This window comes from Ips typographus, linkage group LG1 (genome assembly GCF_016097725.1).
Source record: "Ips typographus isolate SLU linkage group LG1, UJ_Ityp_2.0, whole genome shotgun sequence".
In the NCBI taxonomy this organism is placed as follows: domain Eukaryota; kingdom Metazoa; phylum Arthropoda; class Insecta; order Coleoptera; family Curculionidae; genus Ips; species Ips typographus.
The window spans coordinates 22,646,371-22,660,574 of NC_138422.1; the positions used below are offsets into that span (position 1 = coordinate 22,646,371).

Below are 14,204 nucleotides of genomic sequence, written 5' to 3' on the forward strand. Positions count from 1 at the left end.
TTCATCCTCATAGAATATGCAGTGTCTCTGTCTTGTCTATTCAATTAAGGTCGTCCAACAACAGAGAGGAAACTTGTGAGTGAACATAGGTTCCATTTCCTACAAATTATTTACTCTTTCCCGGATGGTAACATCCAAGAAGTTTCCTGAAGTGCGCCAAATTGGTGAGTGGCTCCTAGAACTTGGCTCTGTCATTCTCTTCCTTCGATTTGAGCCCGTATTAAACTGGCTTTTTCCATATTTTTTTCTTTATAAGCCTCTTCCATATTTCTCCATGTGTCCCTATCTAAGGCAAGTTGGTACAAGTTCCGGCTCATCGACTGCTTGATATTGTCCAGCAGTGGATAAAGTCTGACGAAAAAGAAGAATAGGAAAATATTCCTATATCTTTGAGACAAAAATGCGCTCAGTTCAGCATTGGCTATCACAACCAGGATATTAATGAAGCCATAATAGCGCTGAGCTGAGTTGAACAATAGTCAGCTCTAAAATGGTATGAAAGGTCTAAGCAAACCCAATGGACAAGGAAAAAGTAATAAAGTTACCTGGCTCTGGGTTTCAAGACTCAGAGGAATTGAGAAAAAAGAAAAAATCAGTCAGCCTCTTCCATATTTCTCCATGTTGTATAGCTATATCTTCTGGAGTCTTCCGATACTCCTTTTTGTTAATCGTTTCCGTCATTTTACTAGGCATATTGTCCACTTATTGGTGTCCTACCTTGCCACATGTCCAGCCCATCGTCACTTAAGCTCAGCCATGATCTTGAATATTTCTTTTAACTTCGTTCTTTTCCTTATTTCTGTGTTGCGCGTTTTACCTCGTAGGCTGATTCCAAGCATAGATCTTTCCATCGTTCTAAAACGTTCTGCCATTTTCCAGCCTATATGTTGATACTGGTAAGATGCTTGCGGCATAGACCTTTCACTTGATATGTTTTGGAGAACATGTCTCAATTTCCCGTATTACGCCCAGCTCAGTCTTTTCCCTATTTAGTCAAAGTATTTGGTTCTTGGCCCAAAAACTTTTTCTTCTGTTGCCTCATGTGTCTTGGACTCATTTCGCCTACCATTTGATGGTGTATTTGCTTAGACGGTAAGTAATGAATCCACTGATCTTCTCTCTTTTGTTGCTTAACTTAGCTCTTTCGAGGACAACCTTAACGTTCCTTCTTCCAAGAAGAACCGCTTGTTTCCATTGAAAATTTTGATTTTCTGTCATAGTCATAGCCATATTATAGTGTCGTCTGTGCAAAATAACATGCAATATTTTTTCTGATTGCTAGACCAGGAACAAATTTAACTAACGTTTATCTACTTTTTTATTTTTTGTGCTTTATTGGTCTTCTAAGAGGCTAATTTTCAACCTTCGCATTTAATATCAGGGACATTTCATTGGCTTCTTTGCATCTTCTTGAATTTAGTATTTTACATTTCCACTTAATGCTTAAGTAGTGATAGTACTTCGACTGGGAAGTTCACTAGTAGAGTTAGGTTAGGTTAGGTTAACAGACTGATTGTTTATTATAATAGTCAGCAGTCAATTACACAAGTTTCTTGTAGAATCAATATCAAGTATACCATCTAGAAATAGTTTATAATCCTTATACATGTTCTAGTTATAGTTTCATGTTATTTAGTACAGTAAAATACAGTAAATATACAGGATAATACACATTTTGGAAAAATTGTTTTTAAAATGTATTCTTGTAGATTGAATCCAAATAAAATAAGTTTTATCATAAATCCATAAACAAAGCTATATTTTTTTTACATGAAAAGCTCGTTGTTATACTTCCATTGTTCTTCCTACTACATAGTTGATATTTATTTTAATATTTTCACTTTCTGTTAAATATTTTATACTTTTTGCAATGGTCAACAAAAAGCTTTTTAAAGCATTTTCCTACAGCAATTTCAACTTCTTGGTACTACTGCTTGTGCTCTGCAAACTTCAATGTACTTGAATTTTTCATTGGGACATCTGGTATAGCAAAATCACTTCTAGTGCATATTTAACCACCAGTATGCCACCTGAAGATTTAACATTTTAATTACCTTATTGTTGTTTTTCTTTTAAATGTCAAACCTTCAGGTGTCACCAAAGCTTTCACAGTCACACTCACTGTTTGTGTATGGCAATTTTAAGAATAATCTACATTTTATACTTACAACAGTTTTCCGGAGAAGCAATACGACCCGGAGGATTACTATCCATGGTAAAGACATTTTTTATATATGTTTGTACATTGGTTAGACGACCCCCTTGAGAAAGATTATAAAATCCGCTTCGCTTATTGGCTCCGTAGTTTTCCAGCAAAAGAAAATTAAACAAAACGAGGGATTTGTGTTAACTTTATAAACCGATTGGCTCAAAGAATATTTTTAACGTTTTACTCGAGTTGAAAAATCCCCTTGGGTAAGATTTCTCTAACAAGTTTGTATGGTCTTTGGTAACCTTAATCGAATGTTGCTGAATGTATAATAAATTCAAACCCAGTATCCTCAAAATGTTCAAAGTAGGGCTACAGCAAAACAGTTTGGTGTAGCCTGGCTTTTAGATGGTTAAGTTTGAGAATGCTGGCTGGCTAACCGTAGCTTTCAACCGAAAGAAAAAGGCACTGTTAACAACAATTTTTCGAACTGTGTAGCTTTGTGGCCGGCGTCATCTTGAGGGAGAGGATTCCAGCTTTCGAGAGGATGCTTTGGAGGGCGTGCAGAGGCAACGTCTTTCTCCGCCAGGCTGAAATTGAAACTCCTCTAGAAGATCCTTCTACCGTAATGCCAGTTTTTATTTAGGGCAGGTTGTTAAGTTATTAACTATGCTGATTACAGAGTGATGAAGTCTACAAGTCGGTGTTTATAATCTTTTTCCAAGGTGACCAACTTAAAACTCGTGTCAAGAAGATTTGCGAAGGTTTTAGGGCTACTTTATACCCATGCCCGGAAGCACCCACTGACCGTAGGGAAATGGCGATGGGTGTGATGACCCGTATTGAGGACCTCAACACTGTAAGTATTTTTTTCATTTTACCATATTATCAAAAAAACGTTCAGTGGGGAGTTTTGTAACAATAAAGTTTCTACCACGGATTACGTCACTGCATATATTTTTCAGTATATGACTTAAAAGGTTATTAACACTTTTAGTCTACAAGGTGATTTTTTTTAATGTACTATTCTAATTTAATTAGTTGAAACATATATGGTTCATATCGGTTCAACATCCATGGGACTTTACAGAAACTAATTTTGTTGCGCGTTTCCCGGTGTTTTGAATATAATTAAACCGTGCGGCCGGTCGACTTGCCCGACCTCGATCCGCTTGGTTTAACCGGTTGTATTAGAATCTAGGCACCATCTTAGTTGCATTTTACTATCACAATTTTATTTTAATACAATGATATTTTTTAAAGAATTAAATTACTGATGTCAGGTATTTCCTTTATTGCATAAGTACTTATTATGAGACTTACTTTTTTAAATTTCTAACACGAGCTTTACATAAACAAGCGATTATTATAGCAAGTAACGCTATATCTGTGTCTTAACCAGTCACGCACAAAACGCTCTGTAAATTTATGTACAGAAAAATTATGTTATCTTAAAAACTTAATTAAACCTGTTGTGGTGCAAATACAATATACAGGAAATAATATTTTAATGTAATTACTTAGATCAAAACTAAGTAAACGGTGTTCAGAAATGTTCAGGTAAAATTGTGTGCAAAATGATTGTAGTAAGATTAAACGATATTTTTCTAGATTCGTTCTCTAATCAGAAAAACTTTTGATTTAATGGAGTTGCAATAGGGTTTAATATGTTTTTTTCTTTTTATATTGTCTTAAACTTATTTCTGTCTTAAAAAGGTTGAGGTGCAGTTTTGAACACACATAAAACATACTGTTAGATTAGTCGAAAAAAAAATAGTTGCTAACTATTCAACGTGTTAAAATAGTAATTTCAATGGAATACTTTTTTAATCTGCTAAACTAGTTTAGATTAAAGAATTTTCATTTGAACAGCAGTTAGTCAGCAAAATGGTTCAAAACAAATCGTTGTAATATATTTTTTCCAGTTCAATTGGTCAATATTTATTAAATATTGCATTGGCGATTTGTTATTTGATAAAGGTACATTTCAATTTATTATGTTGGCACATCTGTTTTTTGACCGTTTCGTTTATTTTATGATTATTTGCTTTTCTAAGGATAATAAAAAACTTAGTAATTGCAATAAGTTATGTACAATAAAACCTTTCAGTTGACATACTTTTCTCAGGTTGCTTCTTCATCTTTAATTTAGGGCAGAAGTTTGGACTATAACACATACTATCTTTCGTAATTATTCTTTACAGTTTAAGCTTTCTTAGATTTGAGACCTCAAAAAACTTGCAGTGAAAAAGGTTTGTGTACGAGCATTATAGTAAGTTTAGTAAATGCATTCCCAGCGCCCTCTATTCAAATTTAGATAAAGAATTGAGTTTAGGCTAGATCAAGATTAAAACATTTTCATAATGGTCGGATTTAAACTCATATTGTCCATACGCACATAAGCTCAGCTTATGCATTAGGTTTATCTTATGCATCAAAAGCAAATAAGCACTTATTCACGGCTTTACTTGATAAGCCTCAATCAGTTTTCCATCCATTTCGATTGCCAAAACAATCAGTATTAGAAGGTTAAGTCATCGGTTGCTGCTAAAGTTTAGTTTCATTATCGCCTTCAGTTCCTAATATTGTGTGTAATTCTTTAACTTTTTAAACAGACAGGACTTTGAGTTGCTGTTTTTGAAGAAAATTAAATTTATTTTGAATGATGTTTTTTGCTGTTATGTTTTTGGTTTATAAAGTTTTTTGTCTTATAGTATCATAACACACTCCATACTAACTAATAATGTGGACCTATGTCACTGGGTAACGGCTCTGGCTGTCATAGAAAGTGCATACACGCCTGAGAGAAAACAGTTCATTCAATACATACTACATTTTTTAGTTTTTACCATTTTTCCTCAAACTCTAATTAAACAACTTTCAAGTTAAACATTTCTACTATGCCATTTACGGTGGATAGATCTAAAAGATAAGCAAAGTTTTACACTAAAACTTGGCTTATACAAGCTTAGCTTATGTAAATAAACGGAGAATATGGCCTTTTCCAAATTCAATATTTATTTCGTACATACTCTGAAAATACCACATTTTAACATGGTGGTGTTAATAAATGAAAAACTTTTTTAACGATATTACAAACAAAAACATTAATAATTTGACCAAAGCTTATAGTATTATTTCCACTAAATTCCTTTTACACACCCTTTCTGAGTATCGGTAGGCGCATAACTTTTGTTTTATATTTTTTCCGGGTTAACAGTAATCCAACCGTAAACTTTTAAAACGATTAGATATACTAATCTTAACCAAACACCATGGCTTTTCACATTTTCATTTACCTGATCAATTTTCGGTAAAGATGTTTGTAAGATAACATGATGAATGAGACTCTTTAATAAATAAAATATAACCTTCTTGTGCTTGTTACTCATCGAAGCGTTGTTAAATTTGAGCATAGTCACTTTCACAATATTTATGCTGTAAGAGCCAGTCTTGCTAATACGTGGAATTTTCGGCGTTCACAAGAGTTACCTTTCACAGACGTCAACTTCTGCGGAAAGACTTTAGTTTACATCATTACAACTTTTAAAAGTGGGCGGAATCAAAAACTAAAGGTAGTTTAGAGCAATTAGAGTTCTAAGAGATCTAGATTTTCTAAAAATATTATTTTCTTGTTAGTCATGATTGTGGTTTCTGGTCTGAACACAATCCACAAGAGATTAGAGAAAGACAATTATTAACAGATTAGAGAGAGTTAATTATTAAGATGTAGTTAGAATTTTACTTTTCTTAAATGATGTGCTCTCCCAGAGACTCATCGTGGAGAAGTACGGGAGAGCACTTGGATCGTTACACACACGATACGTTACATGTGCTCTATCTCTCGTTTGTTTATAATGAGTCGACTGGGACGGAATGCATGGACGTACGTCTAATATCAATTTTAACCAAACGTCAACTGTCGGGAGAGACGAAACTAAAATTGTACTTGTCAGGTTACGATTTATGTTTTTATAGTTATTGGTGTGTGGGAAGTTATCATAGAAGAATTCATAGTTCTAATTCCGCAAGAAGTAAGCGGCATGCAGCAAGCAGTAGTAGTAAGAAGTAACCTTCCGCAAATGTTTCAATTCATAGTTTGATGATTCGACGTTAGTAAACTGACAGACTATAGATTATTTGACAGTTTATTTTCTTGTTTACAATATAAATTTGGTTAGAATTTTTTATTTCTATCCTATTCATTGAATGTTTGCTGAATTTTACGGAAGATTGATTTTGTCGATGACTATTCTATCAGTAGTAGGTGCAAGTAAGCCAAGTAAAAACCAGAAAAGATCAGATACTTGACAAATGACAATTCGAAAACCCACGAATGGGTGAAACAAGCAGCCGACGATGCACGAAGCAGTAAGAAGCAAGGTAAGAAATGAAAATGATTCATTTCTTGCTGCTTACTGCTTGCGGTTCATGCGGCTTGCGCTTATTTGTCAAACTATGAATGAAAGTGCTACAAGTATATTGTTAATTTTTAATTCGGCTTACTGCTTACTTCTTACTTCTTGCGGATTTCAAACTATGAATTCAGCTTAAGAGCTGTCCCAATAAGATATTTTTACGAAAAAGACTGATACCTGTGGAATGCGTAGTTTGCGTCCTGACTTTAGATACCACGTACGTTATAAAATTGAAATGTCTCTTACTACGTCACAGGGGTCCGTGCCCGGCTCATTTCAACTTTCTTTTTAAGCTTTTTATAAAATTACTAGCGATGTAATAATATTATTATATTATTAGCAATACCCTGTACTGGTGAAAGTCATCAAAAAGTGGTTTCGCTGAAGGTACTTAAATTATGTGTTATTCAGAACAACTTAAAAATTAACAAAGACTTGCATTTGTCCAAAGTGTTTTGTACTTTATTTTAAAAACATATTGTCTATATTGGAAAACCCTTTATTTGGATTCATAGTAAACCATAAAAAAACTCAATAAATGTGTTTTGTTAGGTGCTTGGTCAAACTCAAGATCACAGACATCGGGTGCTGGTGGCGGCCGCTAAAAACATTAAAAATTGGTTCGTCAAAGTACGCAAGATCAAGGCGATCTACCACACGTTGAATTTGTTCAACTTGGACGTAACTCAAAAGTGTTTGATCGCTGAATGTTGGGTACCTGTCTTGGACTTGGAGAACATTCAGTTAGCTTTGCGACGAGGCACTGTACGTATTTGATAATTTTTTGCAATTGCCAGGGTTAATTTAAAGAAATTAGGAACGAAGCGGCAGCTCTGTGCCGCCCATTCTGAACCGTATGGACACGCCCGAGGATCCACCAACTTACAATCATACCAATAAGTTCACCACGGCCTTCCAGGCTTTGTACGATTCGTACGGTATCGCCGCCTACAGGGAAATGAACCCCACTCCATATACCATAATCACTTTCCCCTTCTTATTCGCTATTATGTTCGGTGACTTTGGACACGGAAGTTTGATGGCGATTTTCGGTTTGTGGATGGTGTTGAAAGAGAAGCCGCTGGCGGCCAAAAAGTCCGACAACGAAATTTGGAATATCTTTTTTGGAGGACGGTACATTATCTTTTTGATGGGATGTTTCTCCATGTACACTGGATTAATCTACAATGATGTCTTTGCCAAGTCTCTTAATATATTTGGATCAAGCTGGAAGGTCAGCAACTTGACCAAAAGTTACGTGCAATCCATTACCACCGAACACATGTTGGATCCTGCCACCGATGACTACGCCCAATATCCGTATCCATTCGGATTGGATCCGGTGTGGCAACCATCAAAGAACAAGATCATCTTCTTGAACTCCTTCAAAATGAAGCTGTCTATCATTATTGGAATCACTCACATGTTGTTTGGTGTGGCCATGAGCTATTTCAAAAACATGTAAGTCGATTTATAGCAAACGAAACATTTAATATGTTAATTTGGGGGTTGTTTTAGGCATTTCAACAACAAACTCAACATCATCTGCGAGTTTATCCCTCAGGTGATTTTCCTTACTTTCCTGTTCTTCTACATGGTGGTTCTGATGTTTATCAAGTGGTTCAAGTACTACGCCACCAATGACGGTAAGTTAATTTATTTTACAATTATTGAGAAAGTTTATTATCGTTTACGAAGTCAGCTGAACATTATTAAGCATTTAAAACGTCACATTATTTAGTAATTATTGTTCATGACTTTCTGGGGGATTAAGTGATCAACAGTGTTATTATAAGACATTTTTGACTGCGTAATTTAGTATCTGCCTACTTTTCAATGACTTTTCAGTTGTTTACGATAGTAACAATTATTTACAGCGGCGTCTACGTGAAATCATATTATCACTTCCGTAACTGTTAATCTTTTACTGTACTTATCGCAACCCAAATTTTCTGATCAAATGACTGGAATAAATTTTATTCCAAGACAGGAGTATTAGGGATTTGATCCCAAGAAGATTAACCTACTTTTTCAGTCTTAGCCCCCAACTCTCTGTAATAATAAATCACAGATTAGCAAAAGTTTTGCAATATTGAGGGTAATGACTCTTGTTATTGTAAAAATATTAGTTATTGAGGTTAATTGAGTGAGGTATAACAAATTTATCTTTATGTTCTTTATTTTCTTTATTTTTAGAAACATCACAAAACAAGTTGTTTTTTTATTGAAAGAAGCTAAAGTAGAATTTAAATTTGTGTTTGCCTGTTCGAGTCAAATTTCCAATCAAACTAGTTTGTTAAAGCTCTTAAACCCATTTTTTTACGACATATATACTATGAGACTTTGACTTTGACGTTTTTCATTGATTGTTATAATTTTATTATTACATCACTTGTTTTGAAAGCAGGAATAACTGGTTCCTGTCGAGTTGCTCGTTACTAGGGCTAACAAACCGGGAAGTAAATTCCTGTTATACTTACCGTTCAGCTGAACAGGAAGTAAAATACAGGATTAAAGGAAATGTTTTCAATTATTTTTTTTTACTAAATAATTGATTTGCAGAAAGTCGTACAAAAAATAGTGGAAGCATCACGAACAGTAACACTTACTGATCTCAGACAAATTGTGTCATATGCGAATTAAATTACCATTACTAATTACAAATGTGTACGAACGCCAAAGCAACTATAACTAACACCTATTCAACTGTGACATTTTTTCTATCAATAAAAAAAAAATACAACTTAGTGGTATAACCCTGCTCTATCATTTTTGAAACATTTCCGAAAAATCCGCGTAAAATAACTGCTATTACAAGGTGAATTTCAAAATATTACCTCAATTTAATGGGCACAATTTTGACAATTTTAGCAAACTGAATTTTTTTATTAGGTAATGCAAAATTTAACAATATGTTAATCCCACAAAATGGTGTTTCATTGTCAGTATTAGCATCGAATTTTATTACTAGCATATGAAGAGTTAATATGTTAATGACAAAAAAAACGAGAGTTTTTATGATAGTATTTCAATTAATTTATATGAATGAGATTAAGGGGAAGGAAAACAATTTACTTTTATTATTTTGGGTTTGCTAAAACGTCTAAAGGATTATTAAAGACGCCTTCAGGATAAAAAGTTATTATCTTGACGCGAAGTAACGTAGATACGGCGAAAATCAAAGTAAAATGGAATGACATCACATTGTAATAGGAAACTACTGAAATAAAGTAGCTAGTTACAGCTGCAAGCTATATAGCTACTTTCTGAAAAAAGTATATACGCAACAGAAACCAAGAAAACTTTAATCTATATAAAACAGAACGAAATAGAATAAATGCTAGAATCAGAGAGATAAAAGAAGATTACTGGGAAAGATTCATCAAAGAGATGTATGTACGGAAGTCAGAGAAAGATATGGGGAATGCTAAGAAGGAACAAATTAAAAATCAAGGATACTATGCAGACCAATAAAATCAATGCGGAAGAATGGAAGTTGTATTTCGAAAACATATAAAGAAAATGAGTGAATTGAACAACTACTAATTGAAGAAGACAATGAGATAGAATTGACAGGCAGTACGGTCACACGAACACATCTTGAAACATCTTAAAAATCGAAAAAGCCCCGACGAGATAACAAATGAAATGTTAAAATACGGGGGAGACAACCTACAGAAAGAAATATTGACTCTCTTCAGAAACATCATAATAGAACAAAAAGTATCAGATGAATGGAAAATCTGCATAACGGTAACTATATTTAAAAAGGACCAGAAAACAATCCCGGACAATTATCGTGGAATAACGCTTCTGAACAGCATCCTCAAATTCTTCACTACGACTTTGTTAGAGGAATTAAACAAAAATATACAAATTCGCGAATAACAGCAAGGTTTTCGAAAAAACAGGTCTACCGTTGATGCTTCATTCTTCATTTCTTCATTGTGAAGCAAATAACAGAAAAATCTGTAGAGTTCAATAAATCAGCTTTTATGTGCTGTGTCGACATGACTAAAGCTTTCGACCGGGTGCGATTGGCGGACATCATTGAAATAATGCGAGAAAAGGAACTGAACCAGATATTAATAAAACTAATATACAAGATTAATAACCACTGTGGGACTAGTATAAAAGTAGGACATTTATTAACTGAAGAAGTGCAAATACGCACAGGAATAGACAAGGTGATCTACCTAAAAGAACAGGATACAAAATGGGGAAGTCTTACTTCAATGTTATCTGCTACGCAGACAATGCGGTGCTAATTTTGGATTCTGAAGATGATCTTCAGAGATTACTTCACTCTTTTAATGAATCAGCAAAACAATTAAATATGGTCGTTAACACAGACAAAACCAAATGTCTCGTATCATCAAAAGAGCCAACAAGATTCAAACTGGAGATTGACCAGAAAATTGTAGAACAAGTAAATCAGTTCAGCTACTTAGGAACTGAGATAACAAGTTATGGAAATCTACAGAATGAAGTCAGAAAACAAACTATGAAGACGTCTCGAATATCAGGATGCCTAAGAGACATTGTGTGGAAAAACAAATACCTCAACATAAGCAGTAAAATAAGAGTATATAAATCTACAATCAGACCTGTCATAACGTATGCGTTTGAAACAAGACGAGACACATCATTACAAATGATGCGAACAGTTGTAATGAAAATAATAAAAAGTATACACGGCAAAACACTACACGACAGAATCAGAAGCGAAGATCTTAGACAACGGAGCTACAAGACATAGGAAGGTGTGTAAGACAGAGAAGAATAAACTGGAATAAACACGTAAACAGAATGGAAGACAACAGACTTGTATCAAAAAATCGCAAAAACAAACAATCCAATCGGAAAACCAAAACGCTTGAAAGACTGCTTGACATCAACGTCCGAAGAGGCATAATAGTGTCACGTTAAGGGGTAGCTCAGAGGGAAGAAAACTCAGGAATCCACAACCCACTTTATTAGAGAAATTAAATCGACAGTTACAATAATCTTACCCCCAGTTTGCCAAAACGGCTTAGATCATGATGGGGGATGTTGGTCAGAGAAGGCGGTAGGGTTCACGGAGGGCGAACGCTTTAAAGGGGATGAATGAGCATTAGACTCGTGTCCGAGGGCATTTACCGAGCCGGTAAAGACGTTGTGGTACTATATTGCTAGTCATTTTATCGACTTGCGGATTTCACCAACCATTGGGTCACCCTGTATGTATAACCAAATTTCTAATCAACTCAATAGTTTTGTGAATTGTATCTTTTATAACTAAACTATTATAAAAGAAATAGTTATTTATCTTATTGTGTTTAAGTATATACTATTTGAAATATGAAAAAAACTTAAATAATCTATGTAGCTAAAGCTACTTTTTTGTATTCAAGCTACTTCAGTAACTTAAAAGTTACTTCAAATGTAGCTTTATGAATATCAATGCCAAAATGCAGAAAGCTACAGCTACAGCTACTTATTTGAAAAAGTAACTAGAATACAACTACAAACTACCCAAATTGTAGCTAAGTTAGTAGCTTAACTACTTAGTAGGTAGCCACTGCCCGGCTCTGGCTAAATGTTTGTCTTTAATATGTTTATTTTGTCAATAATAATAGGTATAAAAGCTTTCTTATTTAAACATCTATTTTTATCTCTATCAAGTTACGTATTACCCCTACAGCTCACTTAAGGAATTTGGTTGTGATCTTCTTTGATGTCACTGTTTAAAAGTCTAAACCAGTAAATGGCCGGAATAAGAAAACCGTCAAAATTTACCGTTTTTGGTTTCGATGGTTTTGATGGATTTGACAGTGCTCGAAATTGTTTTAAGCCGTTTTTGCAGATCAGACTCAGAGCTCTGTCGAAATCTTCTACACTAAGTTGTTCAAGCATTTGCAATAGTAAACTGTAATAACATATTAGGAATTGCCATATTTCTCTATTTTATAGAATCTTACTTTAAATGTAGAATAACATATTAAATTATGTGCACCATGAAACACCCAGTATACAGGGTAATTCAAATTCGACCCTCACCATTGGGATCTCAGAAACCATAAGAGATACGAGAAAGTTTAAATTGGGGCAAAGTTGCGCAATTTAAAGCTCAACCAAATGCTGTTTTAAAATTTTTGATTTTTCGAGTACTTCCGAAGATATCCGAAAAAAACTGAAAATTTGATTTTTTGTTTTTATTTATTTCTAACCTTATTTGAAGAGATATCCCAAAACTAAAAGCATCTTTTCATTGCCACTTTTTCTTAGCTATTCGATGATGGATACAAATTTGCCACACGACGTTTCGTTTTCTGTCAGTCATCATCAACTTTCTTTTTTCTTATGGGCGCCATATTGGATTTTTAGCCCACCAAATAGTACGTTTTATTCTGATTTTAGTGATGTATAATAACTTATGATTTGCTTCATAAATAACAAAATAATTCAATAAAAACTATTTTTACTTTAGTTATTGGCTTTGAGTTAATGGGCCGTTTTAAAAAATGTCATTATTTGACAGTACTTGTCAAACACGATAATTCGGACAATCATTAGAGCGTCAATCATAGTTAAAAATGTATCTAGAAAAGAAACCCCCGCAGAAAATGTTATTATTATACAAGCATTGCTGAACTATTTAGGTTAATCAGAAAAAGAGATTTGTTAGCATTATCTCTAACTTAAAAGGCTTATTTATGTTTCCAAGAGAAAGATCATCATTTTAAGAACTTCATTTTTTGCCAAATTTCAATTTTGTATAATGTTAAGTGCAAGTTTATAGTTATTTATACAGTAAGTGACAAACCGTTTTTTATTCATTCATATTTATTCGAGTGAATAAACCGGTTTAAGTCACGTGTCTTATACTTTCGACTTCTTATATTAAAAAAAAACTAAAATTACAGTTCTATTAAATTTGCACCGCGCCCCGCAGATGTAACATTGATGTTTGTTTGTTTACATCTGTAAATAGGCGAATGTCATTCAGAGTGATTTCATAGTTATTTATACAGCAAGTGACTTAAACCATTTTTTATTCACGAAAAGAACAACTAGGTCCACAAGCGTAGCGAGTGGCTTAAGCTCTTCGAGTGAATAAACCGGTTTAAGTCAAGTCACGTGTACACCTTTGTGACTAAGTATGTTCAGGCCAATTGCGTGTGACAAGTACTACCAAGTAATCTTCATAAAACGTCTCATTAACTCAAAGCTAACTAAGGTAAAATCTCTAAAAGCTCTAATGATCGTCCGAATTATCGTGTTTGACAAGTACTGTCAAATAATGACATTTTACAAAACGGCCCATTAACTCAAAGCCAATAACTAAAGTAAAAATAGTTTTTATTGAATTATTTTGTTATTTATGAAGCAAATCATAAATTATTATACATCACTAAAATCAGAATAAAACGTACTATTTGGTGGGCTAATAATCCAATATGGCGCCCATAAGAAAAAAGAAAGTTGATGATGGCTGCCAAAAAACGAAACGTCGTGTAGCAAATTTGAATCCATCATCGAATAGCTGAGAAAAAGTGGCAATGAAAAGGTGCTTTTAGTTTTGGAATATCTCTTCAAACAAGATTAGAAATAAATAAAAACAAAAAATCAAATTTTCAGTTTTTTTCGGATATCTT

At 33.9% G+C, this 14,204-nt stretch overlaps 1 protein-coding gene across 6 annotated transcripts in view; it reads left to right on the plus strand.

Moving 5' to 3' along the window:
• Vha100-1 (V-type ATPase subunit a family protein Vha100-1) overlaps positions 1–14,204 on the plus strand; it is a 43,897-nt gene that overhangs the window by 22,659 nt on the left and 7,034 nt on the right. For 5 of the 6 annotated variants that reach the window (XM_081995423.1, XM_081995419.1, XM_081995422.1 and 2 more), the window contains exons 5-9: positions 2,648–2,774; positions 2,832–3,008; positions 7,120–7,332; positions 7,385–8,028; positions 8,086–8,213. In XM_081995423.1, the coding sequence (XP_081851549.1) occupies positions 2,648–2,774; positions 2,832–3,008; positions 7,120–7,332; positions 7,385–8,028; positions 8,086–8,213 (1,289 nt within the window). Of the gene's footprint in view, positions 1–2,173; positions 2,216–2,647; positions 2,775–2,831; positions 3,009–7,119; positions 7,333–7,384; positions 8,029–8,085; positions 8,214–14,204 lie in introns of all 6 variants that reach the window. The other variant, XM_081995418.1, reaches the window with a different exon arrangement.